We start from the raw sequence: 21,742 nt of genomic DNA, 5'->3' as shown, positions 1-21,742 counted from the left end.
AAAATACTTCAAATTCCTGATGAGGGAACAAGGAGGAAAAATGATTTTAAAAAAAGGTGATGTATAAAAAGGCAGGATGTTTGCATAGTAACTGAAGAGAGTAGAATCTTAAGCCACAATGATGATGGTAATCAGGATAATAGGGACTGAAAACATTAGAGATCCGCGTGGCGGTGGTGGGAGTGTCCGCGAGCTGGGTAGAGCCGCTCCACTCCCTGCTCGCGCTCAGATGCTTGCATTCTTAACTCACATGAGAACACACACTGGCACGAGAGGGAGACGACCTTCGTTTCAACATTTATATATACATCTGCTTTGGTTGTATTTTCTCACGCTGTGATGTCAGTTCCTCGAGCCGTACTGGTGTTGCTCTGCGTGGTGTTGACTGTGGCACGTGCCCGCAGGAGTTCTCCGGAGCCGGATGATGTTCAGGAGAAAGTCAACAGTGCTAGATGTACGTCCAGGTGTCTGAGTCTGCACATGACGCAGCTAACGGCAGTCTTCAGACATATTCAGGTAAATACTTCCGCTGTGTCTAACGCCCTTTGAGCCAATCGCCTGAAGTAAATTGCTGAGAATTGTTCTCAGTTGAGAACAAGCTATTATGTTTATGGCAAGTTTATTATTACATATTAAAATTATGGGGCAAGAGTGCGCAAACAGGCTATTTTTATGGTTTATGTTAAATTACATGCAGTGCTTTGCAAAAAAGTTCTTTCTTTTCACATTTTGCCACGTTTGAATGAGAAGCATCAATATATGTTTCTTTTTTGTGCTCTACTTTTTCACAAAGTAGACACAGCTGTGAAGTGGAACAATCACATTGTTACAATACATTGTTGTATTTAATTCACATTAATCTGAAAAGTTTTAAGTGTGTATTCAAGCCCCTAAAATCTAGTACCCGCAAATAAATTGGGGGTACTAGAGAGATTGGTTTGAAAACATTACCAAACAAACAGCATTATGATCAGAAAGCAACACACCACTAACGTTCAAGATAAACTTGTGGAGAAATATAATCCAGATTAGATTAAGGATATAATAAAGGTACAGTATTATATTGTACCTGAAGCTTTTTGCATCCATAAATCCAATATTATAACATTATAGCATGGTAGGTCTGGAGGAGCTGCAGAGATCAACAACCCAGCTTGGAGATTCCGTTTACTGGGTTTTTCTGTCGGGTGCTTCAAAAATCAATTTTTTTCTGATAGCCATTGTTGAAACAGAGCCATGGGAAATTCCACTTGCAGCTTCACATAAACCATGTTGGGAACATAGGAAACATGAGCAAGAAATGGAGGAAAATTACCTCTGCATATCACCCTGAACACTACGAGTGAAGCATGGTGGTGGCAGCGTCCTGCTATGGGATACTTTTAGTCAGTAGGTGCCTGGAACTTTCTGGGAAGATGGGAGTAGGAGAAATAATAACAGACTACCCAGGAAGAAATCCTCTGTAGGTTGTAAAAAGCCAGCAGGATAACAACCCTACTGATACAGTTTGAGCTACAATTTAGCAACTTATTTCAAAGCATATTCATGTATTAGAATCTGTGTGAAGACTCAAAAACTGATGCTTTCCCTCCAACTTGACTGAACTTAATCTATTTGGCAGGGATAGATAGGATTTTTAGTGTCTAGTTGTGAATATCCGGAACAAATTACAAAGTACTGAGTAAGGGGGTAAGTTTACATAATTCAAACTGCACATTTTAGATTTATTTGTTAAAAAATTTCAATACAGCTTCTGAATACCATGTAACATTGTCCTTCCTCTTCATAATTGTGCACAATTTTATGTTGAGCTGTAGAATCTAGTCACCAAAATGTTTGTTCTCAGATTCTGCAATTCCAAAAGGGATACAAATAACTTTTGCAAGGTACTGTACCTCTGTTATATTCTTAACTAACAGCACATAGATGTTGGATTTCTTGTCTAAATTAATGTAGTACACTAAAAATAGCAAGAGTCTTGTTCTTGACATATTAAAGTCCCTTAATATTAGCTTTGTTTACCTTTTCTGTTGTAATATATATATATATACATATATATATATATATGTATATATATATATATATATATATATTTAAATGCTTTTTATTTTTGTTTTACTTGAATTAGACCAGATAGTATGTATTTTAATAGCCTCCTTTACCTATGTACTCTGGACATGCTGAAGTACAGGTGCCTTTGTCTTTTCAAAGGCAAAATGCAACAGCAGAGAACTGGTTTGTAAAAGCGGAGACAGAAAAACCCAAACTGGTTCAAGAGTGTATTTAACTAAATGTTTTCACATACAATAAAAACAGCAGAGATGTGCCAATCAACTGGCCAGTGAATGCAATCTGCCAAATATTTTAATTGATTAGTTTTAATCAATAAGTAGCTGGTCAGCGAAATCAGATTTTTTTTCAGTCTGTTGAACGCATGTGGTGTTTTCATTTAATAAACACACCAACCAACACAGATGATGTACATTACCGGACTTTAATTTTCTTTTAAATAAAAATCTTAAGGTTTGGGCAACATGCTTCAAAGAGGGAGATATTATGCAAATGTGACTTTTTTGAGCTTTATATCATGTTATAATTTCATTCCCTCATCAAAAACATAACCAGAGTGTTGCTTTTAATCATTCATGTGTAAAAACACACATGAATGTTTGATAAATTTATGAATTTCCAGTGGCTTAACTTGTTCCATTTGGCCATACCCATTTTTAAATTCCGTTGAATAAAAACATATCTATAGGGGCTGAAGTTTGAGTTTTGAGTATGTTTAGGCCTCTAAAACGCCAATTTATTTAATGGAATAATTTATCAAGAAGAAATCCTACAAAAACTATAGACCTTCACGGGTCTTTTCCTGTCTAAAAATGTGAATAATTCAGAATCAACCATGACTGGTCAAGTCTGAAAGATAACTGGAAATTGGTATTGCTGAACAAAAGTGTAATTGGTGTGTCTTAAAAACACAGTGATCATAAAGTGATAGAGTAGAATTGTTGTCAAAGATTGTATTTCCATGTTTAAGTAAATCATTAGCATTGTTTTTGTGCCTCAATGAGCCACAATCCTAAGCAAGATTCATCTTCTTTTGTAGGATTTTTACTGGGTTAGTGTACACACATTATGTTGTTCAATGTTTTTTTGATACAGCATCAGTAAATTAGGTTTTTTTTATGCAGAGTGGAAAATGGTAAGTCCAGCACTTGACCTAAATAATTCATCAGACAAAACTTGCAGTGTTGTTTTAAACACTGTTTACACCTGGAAATTTGGGCCAAACATGTCAGTGCTGCACAGATCAATGGTTGGACTTACTAGGGCAAAGAAACACCTGAAATATATTTGCTCGTTACTTGTTAATTGTTCACAAAATTGCTCATATGACAGAAAATTGTTGGCCCGTGTTCTGTGGCCCTTTGAAGTGAGGAATGTTAGATTAACAGGGACATTAGGACATTACTAAGTTTGAAAAGCTACTTATCGTTAACGGCTTCAACATGTGCATAGTGTGTAGTGGGTGGGAAAGTCATTAACCATAGAGTTCAGTCCCAGTGGCTCTGAGGTGTATAGAAGAGACTGTGTGCAGGGGTGTGTGAGTGTGTGTATTGGTTTGCATATGTTCATGTGTAAAAACTGAGGTTGGGTCTGGTCCTCGTCCTCCCAGAGTAGACTCCAACACCTGTGTACTCGGTAATGGGGGTGGCCCCTGGATGCCTTTGTACCATTGAGATCAGTGCGTGGGGGTGTGTAGGGGTGTGCAGGCGTGTATGTGTGTGGTTGGGTTTCTGGGACAGAGGTGTGAGAAAGGGAGTATGTTGTCTGAAGATTATGGAGTGCAGTTGTCAAATAGGCAACATCACACTCCACACATGAGAACAAAACATGCAGAGAGGTTGTGGCAAACAGATAAATCTCCCTCTTGGGTTTTGTTTTACAATATTTTTTTGTGCAAAGTCTTGGACTTTGGTCTGGACTTATGAAGACCTTTCTTCTTAGTCATTTTCTAACTTTACAAATATGCATGCTCTTTGGACAGAAAAAGTATTTTTGTACAGAAAAAAAATATTGCACAAATAAAGGTTTTTTTACTCATCACTTTGAGTTCATACGAGGCTTTAAAAAACAGCTGTTTTAATGGCAAATAACGATTAGGATAAAAGGATAAAATAGTTTTAGTCATTTCTTAACTGATCAAAATGCCTACATAATGTTTAACTTATCATTTTTATAAACAAGGTGCCTGACAATTTTTAAAATTTTGACAAGATTGTTTGTTCCAAAATTCAATTCAAAAAGCTAAACTCAGTTGCACCAAAAGGTATTCAACTTTGCCTACAAATTAACAAATAGTTGAACCCAAAAAGAACAACATGTTAAAATTATACCCAAATATCTCTTGTAATAACTACTACAGTCACAAAATGATTAAACCCCTTAATGGCACATATTTTATGGTTAATATAGTAAAGAAGCTTGTCTAAAGTTCTGAGGATCTTAGAATATACTTTTCTATGCTTTTGGGTCAGTAGTGATAAATGCGTTTGAAGCTGAGGCCTAGAGCCCTTCAGCCTTTAGTACATAAATTTCTGTGGAAAATGAAATACCAGTGACTGCTTTCATCAGCTCTTGCTCCAGGTGTTTTGCACCTGTCATTTTGATCACCTCCCTCTGGCTGCAAATAACTGAAATCCACAAATACTTGAGACTCCCTCTAAAAATGTACATATGTGCCTATTTTAATATTTTTAACAGCTAATATACCTTTATATGCACAGAAAGAATATACCTTCTTGGCACTACCACAGAAGCTAATATCCACTGTCTTCCATATTTTTGCTCTTGGGCTGTGCAGCCAATAAATAACAGGAAATTGGATGGTGCTCTTGGATTGGCTGCATTACAAACGGTAGCCTGTGGCATCCTGTCTGGGGATTTCATTGTTCCAAGCTGCATTTTCTTTTGAATATTTTGGACATGCTCAATGAAAAAAATCTGTCATTTTCCACTGAATTTTCCAATGACTATTAAATTGTATTTTGCATTTATTTATGTAATTTTTGATTTTGTGTGCGTCATTCTTTTTCTTGATTAATTTAATTAATTTATTATGCTGCCATTGAGAAGTGCCAAACTGCTCTTTCATTTTTTTAGACATTGACCAAAAAGGTGATTCAGTAACAACATTTTCCAGAAAATTTCAGAAATGGGTGAATCGACAAACACTAACCATCTTTGTAGATGGCCGCTCACACTGAGCCAGGTTCTGATGGAGGTGTTTTTCCTTTAATACATTCATGCTCAGTATGAGGGATTGCTACAAATTGAATTGAATTGAATTTATGTATATGAACTATATCTGTTTGCATTTTAAAGTAAATCAGGGCTACCTAAATAAACTAAACTGAAGGGAATTGAATAGAGAATTTATGAAGAATTGTCAAGAAGAAGATGGAAAAAACCCAGAGCCAACAATACAGAAAAGGGTACAAGCTTGTGTTGCCATAAAATAAAAATACAGCCAACCACAAGTTGCAATCCATTAAGAAAACAGAAAATAAAAATATGATATCAAAAGACAGACCACCTAAAAGGAATCGGAGTGGCTGCCTCTGAGTCATCTTGGGGTGGGGAGAGGCAATCAAATACTTGTGTAGATCTGTAACCAGACAAAAATCTCCTCAGCCACATCACGGAGAACACCATCATTCTTTTCTGCATTTATAGGGCAATTTAGATTGCACACACTGTGATGGATGTGTAAGAGTGATTCTGTGTTAAAAGAGGAAAAAAACAACTTCTCTTTTGATTACATCTCCAGCAGTTGTACCATCAGTAAGGGCAACCATCTGTACTCCTCCTCTGTCATCATACTGTGATACAAACACATACACACATCGCTTCCTCTGGCTTCATGTGGGTGAACTGTGTTTTTGGCTCATTCTCCCCATCAGTTTGTGTGTGGCAAGCGTGGAGCCACTAGAATGTGAATCACCAGTTTTCTATTTACACCTCTTTCTGCTGCGTCTCTGGGTTTTCCACTAGTTTCCCTCGCATGGCGTAATAGCGTAATTATAGCTCTTTTGTGTGCGACGGCGTGCACTTGTGTGCATGTTAGGATGCTGTCATATTCCCAAATTCTTCCTTGATGTAAACTACTAAGAATAAGAAAAAAAATCCTGCCTTAGTTGTACAGCTGGGATTTTTTGTGCATGCACGAGATCAGATTCATGGTTTTGGAAAAAGTCTGGATGGACATTGATTTAAGTGTTTTCTTAGTTTTAAACATCTATCTGCCTGTCTGTCCATCCACCCATCCATTATTTCTTCTGGTTCTGTAAGTTAATTCATTGTAAAAATGTTTGTCTCTGTTTTTGACATAACGAAGTGTTTAGAAACCCTGGACTTTAAGAGTCATGGGTAAATATGCACAAATACATCATGATTTCCCATTGGTGAAAAAAGTGTTAAAACTGACAATGTACAGTGGACCCCTGCCTACTTGCGGTTCACTATTTGTGAATTTACCTTCTCATGTTTTTTTCTGTGGTATGTAACTCAAAAATTATTCATAGAAAATTTGCTTGTTTGTGGAGTTTTTGAGCATATTTAAAACATTCAAAAGAAAATGCAGCTTTGGAAGCTGTAACACCCAGACACAATGCTACCTTACACCCTACTGGTCGGAGTTCGCAAGTAGCCAATCCAGATGCACACTTAACTTTTCTTGTTACCGATTGGCTCTACCTTCAAGAGGGGAAATAAGGAAGAACTTGGATGCTAGCTTATGCCGTAGTGTTTCCACTGTGTGTTATTATGCATATAGAGGTAATTTGATGTTTGAACAATATGCATTTCTTTTTTTAAGGTTTTATTGGCTCTAGTGGCCTTTATTTGATAGTTAATTGACAGGAAAGTGGGTAATGAGAGAAGGGGAAGACACACGGCAAAGGTCACCAGGCCGGGAATTGAACCTGTGACGGCCTTGTCGAGGACTAAGGCACACCCCAACAATATGCCTTTCTAAAAGTTTTCAGATCGAGTCTCAAATATTTGCGGATTTCAGCTGTTTGCTGTTGATAGTGATCTCTAATTTCCTGTGAATAAAGGGGTCCTCTGCAGCTGAGATTTTGTTATAATTGCAATAAATGCCACAAAATATTGAGTTCAGTTATAAGTCCATAATATCACCCATCCCTATTCATGTGACTGTGGTGTTGATGGCCCAATGGTTTGAGGTTCAAGTCATTGTGCATTCATGTGGGTGCATTCATATATCCTCAGTGCTCTGCGGTAGGTAACACTAATCAGTCCAGAGGTTAGGCATGCTGGGAAAACAGCTAAAGACAACCTCTAGGTCAGGTTGCAAGGGGACAGATAAGGAGACAGAAGCAGGTAGACAAAATTGGTCAAGCGTGAAGATGTCCAAAGGAAAATAAAGATGGTGGAGCAGGCAGGTGTTTCAGACATACTTGAGGACAGACAACCTGACAAATAGATTCACAGACCAGAGAGGTTGACTGATATGTGTGCAGACAGCAAGCAGAGAGACAGGCATAGGGGTGAGTGATGGCAGACAGCAAAGGTCCATGTGATTCATTTTAAAGATAAAGTCCATGCGGCTTTGTGATTACCCTGTCATTTGATCAGTAGAGCAGGACCAGGGATAGATTAGTAGATTTTGCTCTTATTAGAAACCAAGACAAGAAAATCCAAGGCAGGGATGGGAAAACACACAGCTTTGTTTGTGACTGGCAGACAATAACACTCATTTTTGTTTCGATTAATGTGTCCTTCAATTTTTTGACTAATCCAATATATCTTCCAGAAAAAAACATTTCATTTTATAAAGCTTGGCCAATGTAGAATAATTTACCATAAATTCATCATGAAGTTTTTTGTTCAAACCTGGCTTGTTTGATAGTAATCCATTGCTGCATCCACCATTGTTTTGAAATAGCTGCAAACAGTCATCACAAAGGCTAGAGCTAACTCCCTGACTCAAAGACACACCCATACACACACGCGTACCTCCTTTCCCCTCACACACAGACTGCAGTGAGGGCACCCTTAGTACACACAGGACAAATTGCTATACATTTTGCTTAAAATTTAAGAAAAATAAAAGATGAAACCATCAAAAATTGTGTTCCTGCAGGCCTAATGAAAATACTTTTTTATTTTCTCAAAACAGGAATGCCTGCTTACACGGGAGACTACTTTTTTCATTGATTTTTTGTGACTGCTTCCTGGTACAACATTAAGCTTAGGTTACCACTAAAGCATTGTAGTGCCATGTTAGCAAGTAGCATTGTCAGTGATATTTTTGTAAAAAGAAGCTAAAGAAAACTAATCTTGCTTTGTAAAAGTGTCCAAATTTAAAGATTTATGTTTAACATTTACTAGAAAGGACTTTACTTATACTATACATTCAAGATTTCAAATCAACTTTAACTTTTGGTATTAAATCAACAAGTACACTGGACCACATCCTATTTGTAGTTCAGTCAAGGAATGTATAACTCTAAATTTTGTTCTATTTGCAAATGTTTCTTTAGAACAAACCTAAGGTAAGCTATCTTGGTGCATTGCTACTTGACATCTTTTGCGACTGTACTTAGCTTTGTACCTTAATATATTCTCATATACCAGAAGAATTGTTTCTGGTTTACTTGTTTTGGTTTTCGTTTAATGATCAGCCTTAAAATACTACATTTTATGGCATTCTCACATAGGAACACTGACTAAATAAACATGTGGTGCCTCAAGACAACAATAAAAGCTGGTAAATTAACTTTTGTTTCTGCGTCACAGAATACTGAAAGTTGCTGTAGTTGTCTCTTCTATTTTGTAATTTCCTTTGGTAACCGTGTTTGTGGTAAGGGAATTTTAGGATGAAGAGTGAAGCTGTGTTTTGGACAATTGGTCCCTTTTACTGTGATTCTTTCCTAGAAATGTTTCCACAATGTTACACAACACCATTATACTGGTGTTAGTTGTTATCCACAGACAGGGTAAAAAATAGAAAGATGAACAAACCACTTTGCAGTGATATTTGCTACTCATAGGATGTGGAGCACCACAGTGCTATCTTTGACACATAGCACTAAAACACTTACATAAACTAATTAACTGGTCTCCTAACTGGAATGCTGACTTATAAATGTGGTATTTTTGGGAAAGACAATGTATATTTTGCTGGGTGGAAGTTAGTCATAATTCGTCACACAAACAAATAAGACACACCGTAGCTGTGTGCTTCTGGTCATCTGGGTGTGATTAGCAGGAGTAATGCATCATGTTAAATAGGCTTTCTACTGCACCTCACCACAATTACACACACAAATAGACACACACACTTTCTTTTTGTCTCTGCATCTGGAAGAAGTGTAATTTATGTCTGACTCCGTCTTTTAAACAGCGACGGGGGTTTGCAGCTGTGCGCGTGTACGGTTCTCTCTGTGTGGTGTTTGTGTCATTGGATAAAATCAAGTTGTTTTTCCTCTAGAATGATTGCTGTGGACTGGGCAACCATGAGATCCATGTGGAAGTCCTTTAGTGTAAATGCTTCTGACTCAGTTGGTCATCTTGGATTCTGATGACTCTCTTGTGACAGATTTCTCTAGTGGATCTCAGACCTAAAAGTGTGTTTTTAAGAATAATATCCAAACCATCATCAAAATGCAAAGGCTGTTTTGCCAAGTTTTGTTCTGTCACACCCTTTATCCTTAGATAAATAACTTTGAAAAGTGAAAGCCATTATATAGATGGATTTTTTTTCCCTTCAGTTTCAGCTAATATTACAAATTTTTTAACATATTGGTATAAAAAGTAATATTTTTTATATTGAAAATGTGTAGGGTTAAAACATCACATTGTCATGGTCAATATTGTGAGGTATCAGTCAATTTAATAATTTAAAAACAAAAATTTCCTTAAAATTGTTCCTAAAATGCACAAATAGTCAGTGATCTCAAAAGCAAGCCAATAATTAAGTGTGAGAATATGGACAGTCTTTTGTGCAGAAGAAATATACTAATCAGGCGTGCCCATGTAACTTGAATTAAGTCCCAATGCTGGGCCTCAATATTATTACAGTTGGTGGAAGATGTCATTAAAAACAGTTAACAAGAACAGGAGTCGAGCCTTGAGTTATTATTGCTAGGTTACATAATGAGGGAGATGCAGCTGTGCTTGGCAGTATGTGAGGAAAGTGATCACTCAAGACATCTATGTAACCATAACAAGTGCTACTGCTTAATTTTTATTCATTATTACACATCTTTCTATTCTATTTCTGCTTTTTTTTTAGTCCTTTCTTCTTGGTTAATGAAAGCTTAAATGAACCTGCTGTAATAGAGTCAAATTGTTTGTGTTCATGCTTCAATTAGCCTGGTAAAAATCAGCCCCTTGTCCTACCCTTTGCTTCGGACAGATGGTCTGGACTTTCAGCTATTAAGAAACAATTCCTTCCTGGAGACGTGGGACTCTGCTAAGGTTTTAAATTTTACCCCATCACTAATGTTTTGCCTGTGATGCATGTAATGCACCAATTCAGTGCTATGCAGCTTACTGGAAATTGCCTGTGCTGTAAACAATCATCCTCCACTGCGAGGAGAAAAGTGTCAAATCGAATTGATGTTAATTCATTATTTGGAAGTGTGACCTATAATTTTAAAACATTGCAGAAAATCAATGTCATTGTTAAAACGTCTTCTTCTGCTTACTAATTGGCCTGGTTGAAATTCTACGAGAGGGATCCAAGTCAATGGGAGAAAACCCAGACTGAGCTGTGAAGTGAGATTTGAATCCAGGAGGATAGCATAAGAAGGCAAAGGCCAGACTAGCTTACTATGGACTGCAGGTGGCTAGCATATGTTCTCCTGACTGAGTTCTGTTTGGTGTATCCAAGCAAAAGCAGAGTAACATACCTTTTTGTATTTATCAAAAGACAGAGGCCTGCCTCCATATATACAATGCTTTCTGTCCTTGTGTACTTTCTTTTTCAGCTTTACTTGACACGGACTCTTGTAAGTTGTATATTCAATAAATAATTGTGACATAATAGTAAGAACAGTTGAAAAAGTGAATGGAGATGTACATGGTGCTCAAGTGTCAATATAATTATTAAGCTAAAGAAGATAGCTTTCAAAGGAGTCCTAGCATCAAACTTTATTGGAAAATAAACAGATCATGTGTGTAGCACTGAAATGCAATGGTCTTTAACAGATAAACTCAAATGAATCATATTTTGCAGCAAAAAGAACAGGTCTATGAATGGGATACCTCCAGAGAAGGAAGCTCACATATAGCTAAACCATTGACTTATTATTATAATATAGCAGGATAACAAAATATTCATGGTATTCTTTTTCACTACCTTTAGCCTCTATTTATTACTGCCATAACTAATATTTATTGTATTTTTTTTTCTTAGCCACCCTCTTCCCAATCTTCCTTTTCTTTCGCTCCCAGACTTTTTCCAACGTGTGCAGCTGTTGTGCCACAGACAGATGAGCTGGCTTAAAACCTTGCTTTGACCACTGTCTAATAGTAATAAGGCAGACAGATCTATCTAAACTATTCTAATTGTTTCTGACAGCAAATGTGTACCATGAAATTGACTTGTGATGAATACATATAACTGCACATCCATTTGTTCAGGCTGAGGCTTGGTTACTGATACTGAATTTGTGAATGGCAAGAAAACAAAGAAAGGAAAGAGAGCGTGAAAAGAATAGGAAAGATGAAGATTTCAGTCCAGCAGCTTTAGGCCTGTTCTGTGAAAATCTGGAGATGTTTAGTAGCCTTTTACAATGTCCTTAGTTTTTTTTTCCTGCACCCCTCCCAGCTGATCATTGCAATCACCATCAAGTCCTTCCCTGTCATTTTTGATAGATTTGACAGAAATGTGGGAAGTTAGACTGTCCAAATAAAAGACAGGAGTGACAGAGTGACCAAAAGAGAATATTCTGGATGAGAAGCAATGGGAGAAAGTTTAGCGAATGTGTTCCATGCGTTTGTGTAACTCAGATTTTGTGACTGTTGTTTCTCCATCCATCTCCTAGTTGATGAATGTTCATCCCACCCTGGTCAGGGACCTAAGACCGAGACAGAACAGAATGATACAGCAAAGATAACAATAGTTTTGGAGAAATATTGGGCTCTCTCTTCTTGAGAGGAAATAGGTTTATGACAAACATGTTTTACAGTCCGTTAGAGAAGTCCAGCCTGCATCCACTTAAGAAATTAGGATTGTTATGTCCTGGAAGATGGAGACTCTATAGCTTCTTGACTTTAGTGAAATAGGACTATAGTTATCTGCCATTAAATCACTTTCCAGAGATAATCAAGCGTTGTTGGAGGAGTGTTAGTTTACACACACCAGAGTTCAAGTGATATGTTAATTTTGATTTACATTAGATTATTTTCTCTACCAGTTTACTTTGAAGATTAAATATACTGATTGCATAAACATGTCATGGGTTGTGCCTCTGTACTTATTTTAGCACCTGTCAATAAAGCTTGCCTAGTTTATTTGCCAGGTAGAAGGATAATGGGAAAAAATAGCTTCTGAAATATTTTTTAGACAGCTGGGTCAAAGGCCATGTTTTTTCAGAATGTAGATATTTACAACAAAATTAATGTATGAATCTGGACTGGCTGTGTACATAATTAACAAAGCATGAAAATACCTCAAAATCAGGACCAGCATGTAAGAATAATTGGAGTCAGAGAGTCTCTTGTGGAAATGGCAACAAGGTTTTTCCTGGATTTTTAATGCACAAGGATTAATGGCGATTAAGATGGATATATTCCAAGGCATGTCAGCATGGAGTTGTGCAAAAGTTTAGAATTGTATTTAAAGAAGTGAAACCCAGCACTTCAAAGCCATAGCAGGCAGAGCCAGAGGTCAGTTTCAAGGCGTCAGATGTAAAATCAAATTTCTTTTAAGTTATTTTTAATATATACACAGCATTTTCATAACAGCTGAACATAGTTACTTTATGGAACCATAAAATGAGACTATGTGCATAGAAAATAATATTCCTCTGCATGCCCAAAAAAGTTAGTGACATCATTTAGCCCTATGCAGTTCTGCACAATATTGCAGTAGACATTTGGGTTTGAATTGGTGCTCTGCAGTATGAAGAGCTGATAATGTTTGGAAATGTTTTAATAATCTTTTGTTGTTACACTACCACTTTGAAGTCAGAGAGAAACTTTTTTGTTTTTGCTGTTTTTAAATTAAAGCCAAAGGTTGGCTTAGCATGGGTACCATCTCCTGTAATTTTCTCAATAACATAGCAAATACTTATAAAACCCATTAATCGGCCATACCTATTTATCCTGGTGCTTATCTCCAGCGGTCATTGGTGGGGTACACCCTGGACAGGTTGCTAGTTCATCTGAGGGCAAAATATAACAAATAACTTTGCATGCACACCCTCATATATCTAAGGACAATTTTTGGAAATAACGATAAACCCGACAGTCATGTTTTTGGACTGATGGAGGAAGCCAGAAATACTTCATGGAAGAACATGCAACTCCTTCTAGAAAGTCTTCAGGACCTTCTTGCAAAGCAAAAGTGCTACCAACTGCATCACTGTGCCGCCATAATTATAATTATAAAGCCAGTAATCTTAATTTTAAATACACCTTAGAAACCTTTTGAGTCATTCTGCAATTCTCTAAATATCTGAAAACCTTGACCAAGTTAGTCACTTTAACTGAATTAAGTTTTAAAAAACTATGTATGTGTTGAATACTGATGGTTAAAGTCTTAATTCACCATGTTATAAAAACCCTTAACCCCTAGTCTGAATCTTTTCACCTTAGTGCTGATCCCCTGGCAATTACCCCCTAATCACCCTAATCATATAGTGAGCACAAAGGCCAATTAAAGAGGAAAACACTGAGTAGGATCTAGGTGGGTGTATCTCTGTGTGCAGTAAAAGATTGGTTTAGTCTAAATACAACTCACTCGGGAGAGGGTTTAAGAGTTGTTAAAGCAGCTTATCCAACACACACGCATAGACACAATTACTGGGGACTCACAAGTCTCAAGGTGCACAGACATGACAACAGGCAGGCATACACACACCTATTCTAATAGCTGTTTTGTTGTTGCATAGCAGCAAAGTAATTTTGTTGATAAAGACAGAGCAACAGTAGCACTTTCAACATCGATGAGTGTTTCAACAAAGGAAGTCAAAAGCTGCCAAGCTCTTTGCTTATCCTTTTTATGGCATTATGGGGAAAAATTATACAGGATGTGCATTCATTTAGATGTTATAGTTATTTATTATCACATGTTGGACCGAATGTTGTGCTTTGTTGGGTTTTAAGTTTAGCTATATTAGAATTGCCTATGCCAATTAATAATGAACTAGTAAGTTGGGGAAACACTCTTACTATAGAGAAATAAAAAGTATATAAAATAGCAAAAGAGTTTATTTATTATTTATCATACCTGCCTGATAAGGCCAAGTTTTTAAGATAATAAAAGATAAAGGCATAAGTTCAGCAGTGGCATCCTCTTAAAAAGCATGATGCTGCACATGTGCATGGAATAAAATCAGACAACTTCCCTTAGATATACAAGAGCTTATTAAGAAAATTAATTGAAGTTCACAGTTAAAATATTTTATTCAATCAACTTGTTAGCAACATCCAACTAAGACTACTGCTTATTTTGCTTAGTTTTCTTCTTTCTTAAAACTTGGATAGAAAGGCCTAATGCTAAAGAATATGGTTGACTGACTTCTAATTAAATCAAAGATTATGTTAAAATATTTTGTGGTACTTTAAATTAAAATTGCGATTAATATAGTCTGAATTGTGGGATAAACCGTGATAGTCAAATATTTATCTAGGCTCTTTAGTGCATTCAAGTATCTTTATGTCACTCAGTTATCAGAGATGTTGCACTTTTTGACAATTGCTTGTCTAGAGTTATCAAAGTAAGGAGAATTGAGGAATTTATATTGGTCTGATGTGATGTGTGATGTGGCTTTTATTTTACATCTCAGTCACAGTGGTTAAAGTGTTCATGTTTACTGGTGCTTTTGAGTCACTTTCCACTTGACTTTCTGCACATGTACCTCATGTCTCACCATGTGACGCAATCCAGCCACCTCAGCAGCCACAACCATAGATCTTTTTTTTACGTAGAGGATAATTAGGTAAATAGCTGAAAGGTGACTGTGTTGCAGGTTTTTCTCTGCTTGTATAATTTTTTTCAATGATCTTTTATGTACAACGTTTTGCTTTTGGTCTGCTTACATATGAAATGGAAGTCTCTTATGAATAGGTTAAATGTAGGGAGTGTATATCAAAGGATTTGTCTGTCTAAATGTTTTCTTTCAAGCCTCTTTTCCCTCCTCTCTGTCTCTTCCAGAATATCCAAGTTCTGGATTGGTGTGAAAACCACAGACGCTGCGCTCAGGTAAATAAACTTAAGTTGCTTTAACCAGTTACTTGGACATCTTAAAAAAATACAAAGGGTGTCCAAAACGCTGGAGAAAAGCAACTGGAAAAGTTGCAGTGAAACATTATAAAGCGCCTTAAAAATACACAATAGTATGTTTCAAACACTAAGCGTTTTAGACTTCTAAAAACTACTAAACACATAAAACTAACTTTCCATATCACTAAAAGATGATCTCCTAAAATCTCAGAATTAGTACGTTCTTACAAATTCACAAATAAATCTTACCACAGTTTTTTTTTTCTTTTGCCAAACTTTGCCAAAACTTGTGTTGAATATTTGCAAATCATCATTTGGATTTCAGATCTTTCTTAAATGTACAACTAAAGTCTGTAAAGTCTTAAAGTCTGTTAATCTAGCTGAATATTGCTTCTACTTTAAAAACGATGTCTTGGTATTTTATAAATGCAGCTCAAACAATTAATCTTTGTAAATCAAGAGTTCAAGTCAAAGATAATAATTAAAAACAGCCCAACATGTTAAGAAAATTAAATTTTTAATAACTGAAATTTGGGATTGAGTTTTAGCTGTAACTGACTGCTCAAAACCCTTTGCATACAAATATTCTATGAATTACAATTTTAAATAGAGCATCTAGCTTTCTACAAAGTGGCTTTTGAACTCCCTGCTGAGGTTCAGACATAATCTAAAATCTTTAACCCACATGGAAACACCTGAGTTGTATTTTACTTCTTAAAATATTTTGAAGCTTTGGTACAAATTCAGATGACAGGTCAGTGAAGAAAAATATATAGGCTTGCACAGTGAAACCTGCTCTGCATGTATTTCAGTAGTCCGTATATGTATTTATATTTGGGTCAGCGTGGGTTAATGTCAACATCAGCCAACCTCCACCAACAAACCGTCAGGGGATACCGCACTGAGCAAAACATCAGATTTCTACTTTTAACTATACCTACCCCCTGCTGCCTCAAACAAAAAGACAAATCAGTGCAGTTCCTTTGAGCTTAAACAAACATCTGGTTGCTCCCTAGTTTTCTTATTCTTTCAGACTCAAATCTAGCTGTTTGGACTTAAGCACAAATAAAGTCATTGTCCAACAACACTTTCTCAAACCTTTCTGTCAGAGATCATGACACTGCTCGGACATGTGCGCTTTCTTATGTCTCAATTGCAAGATTGTTAATTTTTACTGTCTAACAGTCTGTTGAAAGTGGATACAGCCCAATTTGTAAAAGTCATCCTGGTAGGCCAACCAAAATAAATTATAACAGGAAAGCACACATCCAAGTCCTCAACCATAATTGCTTAGATTAATCAAAAGAATGAAATGTACAACAGAGGGTGTCCAACTGTGTTTAATGCTCTCAGAGTGTATTTGCTTAACTGGGAATGTTGAAGAAGTCTGGAGAATGCTGTTTATTTTTATTAATTATGCTCCTGGAGATGATTGTTTCAAAGAAAAAACAGCTTTATTGTATTTACCACTTGTTCAGTAAAATGTGCAAAAGAAAAAGGACAGTCATGTTTAAAAGAAAAGACACCCACTGTCAATTCTAGAATTTTAACCTATGCGTAAATAAACTTGTTTAGATTTTGCATTACAACAACCAAAAAATACAGTGTCCTTATTTACTTATTTTCTTAGATGGAAGAACATAAAATCATGCATAATTGTCCAATGGAAGGAAAAGAATACTGGCAGGGCAACTGTTAGTTGTGCAGTCCACAAATGTAACTTTTATGAAAGAGTGTCAAGACGTGCAACAATGCTCAAAGAATACCTGAAGAAGCTTGCCACACAATCTATGTTTACGAGTGCAGGTGCAAGTCTCTACCTGTTTGCACATCTAGAGATTGAAATGTTTGGCCAAAACTTAAAGTTCAGCCAGACTAGATAGTGAAAATTAGGCCTGGGCTTTGATTGAACAACTCTAACACTTGAATAGCCTTTTACCTAAACCATTCGATTCTAGCTCTAACTAGCTGTATGTTTAAGGTTTTCATCCTGCTGGACAGTGAACCTCTACCTCAGTCTCAATCTTTGCTTTTGGGTACTAAAAAAGGTTTTCTTCCACAATGTTTCTGAATTCAGCTCCATCTCATATTCTTCACATCCTTTTCTCATCATGATCCATTGATTACATACAGTACATTCAAGCAGAAATACTTTCTAATGTCTTAGGTGTGTTTATCATATCTGTTTTTGATTTAAGGTTTCTAACTTACAGTAAATGGGTTAAGTATATTTTAGCACACACAGAGAACAATAAATCAAGTTTAAAATACTTTAAGTTTTATCATTAACAAAATCATGCAAAATGAAAAACATTCATGTTAGATTAAAATAACATTCAGTTTTATGTGTGGGTCTGAACTGCATCAGTCCAACACAATGAAAGAGATAACAACAGCGTAAAAAGTTGTTGCGTCTTTATAAAGCAACTTTGTAGCTGTATGCAATCCAGACTGACAAAAGGCAACTTTATTTGAGGCTGAGTCCCCTTGCAACGTCTCATAAACTCCTTTGGCCATATACGGTGCTTAAAAGAGTTTGACATTCGAAACTTGTAACAGAACAATGCTGGGAGTCGTAAAGATAGTTTTCCCTCAGCTCCTTTTGGGTTCGTATGAAAACTTGGGGCAGTTTTTTCTCACAGAGTTTGAGAACATGTAAAATATGCTGAAGTATTTTTAGACTTAATTTAATCTGAATTAGATTTTGTAAATTCTATCTATTTTTGTGGGAAACCTAAATCTTCCAATCTTCTGCTGCTGTACAGACATAAAAAATATGTTGAAAAGTATAAAACACCTTTTTGTATACGTTTTAGCTGTTACAGTAATCTCAATCTCTTGAGTTGCAAATTGATTAACTGTATCTATTTTCTTCTTTTGTAGCTAACAATTTTACCTAAATTTTGTTTATTTTTCTGAAAATCGCCATCCCAGTGCAGGGCAAACAGCAAACAAATAGAAAAAAAAAGAAGAAGAAGGAATGAACAAAATGACATGATAGATAAACATGAGTGTGAAGCTTTACATTCATATGTAACTTCGTTTCATCGGTTTCTCTGTATTGTAGACGCACAAACTGAGCAGATGTTGCGCTAACACATCTGGTTTGTGTCACATCATCAGTGCACTGCTTCTCTCACTCTCTCTCACTGTTTCTCTCCTGGGAAAACACATGTGAGCTCACAAAAATGAAACTGCAGCTCTGTTTCAATTCTCCATCCATCCATCTCCTCTGTCTTTTATCTCTTTTCCTTTTCACTTTACAGATCACACGCACACCCAGAGTGGATTTAGTAATCTTTACCAGGTGTGTAAGACAGCAGGATGTACAACAGCATACAGAGCAGAAGTATTAAGTCACTGAGCATCTCTCTCATGTCATCCTCTCTTTAGCATTTCGTCCTCAAAGCCTATCTAGAAATTTGGTTAAATTTTAATCAGCATACATCTTTGTTTTTAGTTTGTAATTTAGTTCTGTACAACTAAAACTAACTGAAGCTGATTTGCATCATATGGCAGCAGAGCTTTGACAGAGGATCATTTTAATACAGAATTTTATTTTGGTTTACTCATTGTTCTATCCAGTTATTACACTCAAGTTGAAAATCCTTTCCAATTGCACATTATCTTCCTCGGTACATAATGATTTGCATATTTATTCACAACTATGCAAAAAAAATTAACATAGATTTTTGAAGGATTTTTAAAAATTTGTTCCAAAGTTTACATTTTCTAAAACCTGAAGTGCACATTACTGTGTGTATTATGCAAGTAAATACCATTTTAGTTTTAGAACTTAAAACTTTTACACAAGAAGTTCCCAGTGTTGGAATCTAAACCCCCTATCGAGGTTGTGACAACAAAAATGATATGCCATCCATATATGTATTTTTAAAATGTTTTTCTTTTTATTCAAGATAGGCAGTTAATTGCATAATGATGTTGCTAATTGAACATAGTATTTTTCTTACATGTCAGTAATTTTTTTCCATACCTTGTTCAAAAACTTTTAAAACTTAAATCCATATTGGGACATGGTATGTGTATTCATGTTGTTCTGGTTCAAATGTTATATTATCAAGTAATTCTATTAATGTAAGTGGCACCTTGAACCCGAGGGCCAAAGTTAAAGTGGACTATACCGAATCTTTATGTCAGCGTCTTTTAACAGCAGTACATTTTGTAGTTGGGTTTTACATTTAACGTAATTACTCATCTGGATGGACATCAAGCCAAGGGTAAAAATCAACTGTAGGGAACAAATCATATGACAACACACCTGTAGGCTGTCAGAGGAAACTCAGAGGGGGTATTACGATGTACAATGGATTGTTTATTTCTAAACCTCCAAAGTAATTTAAAATTTGTTTATGTTCAAAGGTTGGTATTAGTCTATTGAAAAAAATCACAGAACAACAAAACATTGAGCATTTTCAAATGGCTGTGTTGTATAATCTTTCTATCCTTTAATAATTGAAAAAAAATTAACCAAATCTCCAGTCAGTTAATACTCATTACATCTTTTGATTGGCATATTGTGACATTTTATTTCTTCAATTGTTTTTTGGATAGTCCTGCCATGTGCTAGACTTTGATGGAGCTTTAACTTTCTCAAAATATGGTTGTGCTTAAACACATAAATAAACAGAAAAACCTTTGAGGTAAAGTCCAAGAAATTTTCACCAGATGAAGAAAATATAAACTCTATTTGAAGGTAACCCAGAAACTCAGACAGAAGCTTTTTTTAGGTTGTATTCACTTAGCCAGTGACCGTTTTTAGGGATTGAACACATCTGGTGGCTGTCTTTCTTTTACCCTCTCTCCCTCCTCCCATTTTCCATGGACCTGTTTCACTGTTTGTCTTTCATCTCCCCTCTCCTTTTCAACTGACACTCACTTTTCCATCCACTCCAAACCCACCATCTCTCTCCCCTTACTCCCATTTCCTTTCCTCCCTGTTTCAGATTGTGGCTGTCATCCCTGTGTTGTGGCAGGTGAAGTCATAAAATAGCAGGAGACATGAGAGGAGGGCCGAGTGCCATGGTGTGATTAATTATAACAGAGATATGCAAGGAGCTCCTGTGCAAATTGTACACACATAGTGGCTCAGATAGTCATTAATCTAGGTCCTGTTGTTTTATGTCTTGCTGTGTTAAACAGTAACATTGTCAACTTCGACCTTAACCATGTCTACTGAACCCGCTTTCACACACATAACTCATTGTGTCGCATTCAGGTTCAACACTGACTGCTTGTCTCTCAGCACCTCTTCCACAATTGCAGTGTGTTTGAGTTTTATTGATTTATTACATACAAGTGATATTTGAGTGTATAAGGTTTGCACCTCCTTGAAACCACAAATATTTTCAGGTCACATCACCTTCAACATATCACCTCTTCTGTTTTACAAGTTTTCTTCAGTTTCATCACTGTTTTTTTAATTTTATTTTAAAAGAAAAATCAAACCAGATATTTTTTCTGGGATAATTTAGAATTGGAGACTGTGGCATATCTCTTATGCTGCGTTCAAACCAAACATGATTTGGATGCCCGGGGTGTCTGGTTTAATTTTTATGTGGACGCGTAATAAAAACACGAGGCATATTTTGTGCGTCTAGAGCTGCATGTTTGAAGTGTTTTGAGTGTTCGACACTCATCTAGGGCATTCAACACTGCCGACACATCTGATGCAGAAGTCACTGGAGTTGGAAAATCTGAATTTTTCCAGCTGGATCCAGAGCGTCAATCAATCAGAGAGACTCCGCTACATGACATAGATGGCTGTAGTTGGTGTCCTGCCAAGAGATGTAGGAACCGGTGCGGGTTAACAGGTCATCAAATTGGCTGAAAACGACCCTCGTGAGCACGCAGCTGGGTTGTGAACGTCAGTAAATAACTGAAAGCAAGTCATATACTCTCAATATTTCATCTGGCATTGTACGAAGAGAACAGGAGAGGCAAAATAAGCTAAAAGTCAAGAGGCTCCTCCCACTGGGCGACATTTGATGTGTGTCTAGAGAAAAATGTCAAGCGTCTGACTTGAGGCCTTGGACGCGGTTTTGATGCGCGGAATGCGTTTGTTCTGAACACAGCATTAGCATCATTCATTAATTTGATCTGTACAAGTATATCCTACAACCACTTGAGCTGGTGTCCATCTCTAGAGGTCAAGAGGTGTTGAGCTTTGGTTTTCTTTTGGGTATACTCTTTAGGCCTTGTCAAATTCTTTTCAATTCTTTGTATTTATTAGTGCCAACG

The 21,742-nt window shown here is 36.4% G+C and overlaps 1 protein-coding gene across 1 annotated transcript in view; it reads left to right on the top strand.

The window, feature by feature from the left end:
• The first annotated feature begins 211 nt into the window (after nt 1-211).
• The window catches only part of anos1b (anosmin 1b), a 47,790-nt gene continuing 26,259 nt past the window's right edge, over nt 212-21,742 (top strand). Inside the window, exons 1-2 of the mRNA XM_032573109.1 lie at nt 212-516; nt 15,416-15,463. Coding sequence (XP_032429000.1) covers nt 340-516; nt 15,416-15,463 — 225 coding nt within the window. The 5' untranslated portion in view covers nt 212-339. The remainder of the gene's footprint in view (nt 517-15,415; nt 15,464-21,742) is intronic.

Source organism: Xiphophorus hellerii, chromosome 9 (assembly GCF_003331165.1).
Source record: "Xiphophorus hellerii strain 12219 chromosome 9, Xiphophorus_hellerii-4.1, whole genome shotgun sequence".
Classification (NCBI taxonomy): domain Eukaryota; kingdom Metazoa; phylum Chordata; class Actinopteri; order Cyprinodontiformes; family Poeciliidae; genus Xiphophorus; species Xiphophorus hellerii.
The sequence above is the reverse complement of the archived record's forward strand: the minus strand, read 5'-3'. Positions and strand labels throughout refer to the sequence as shown.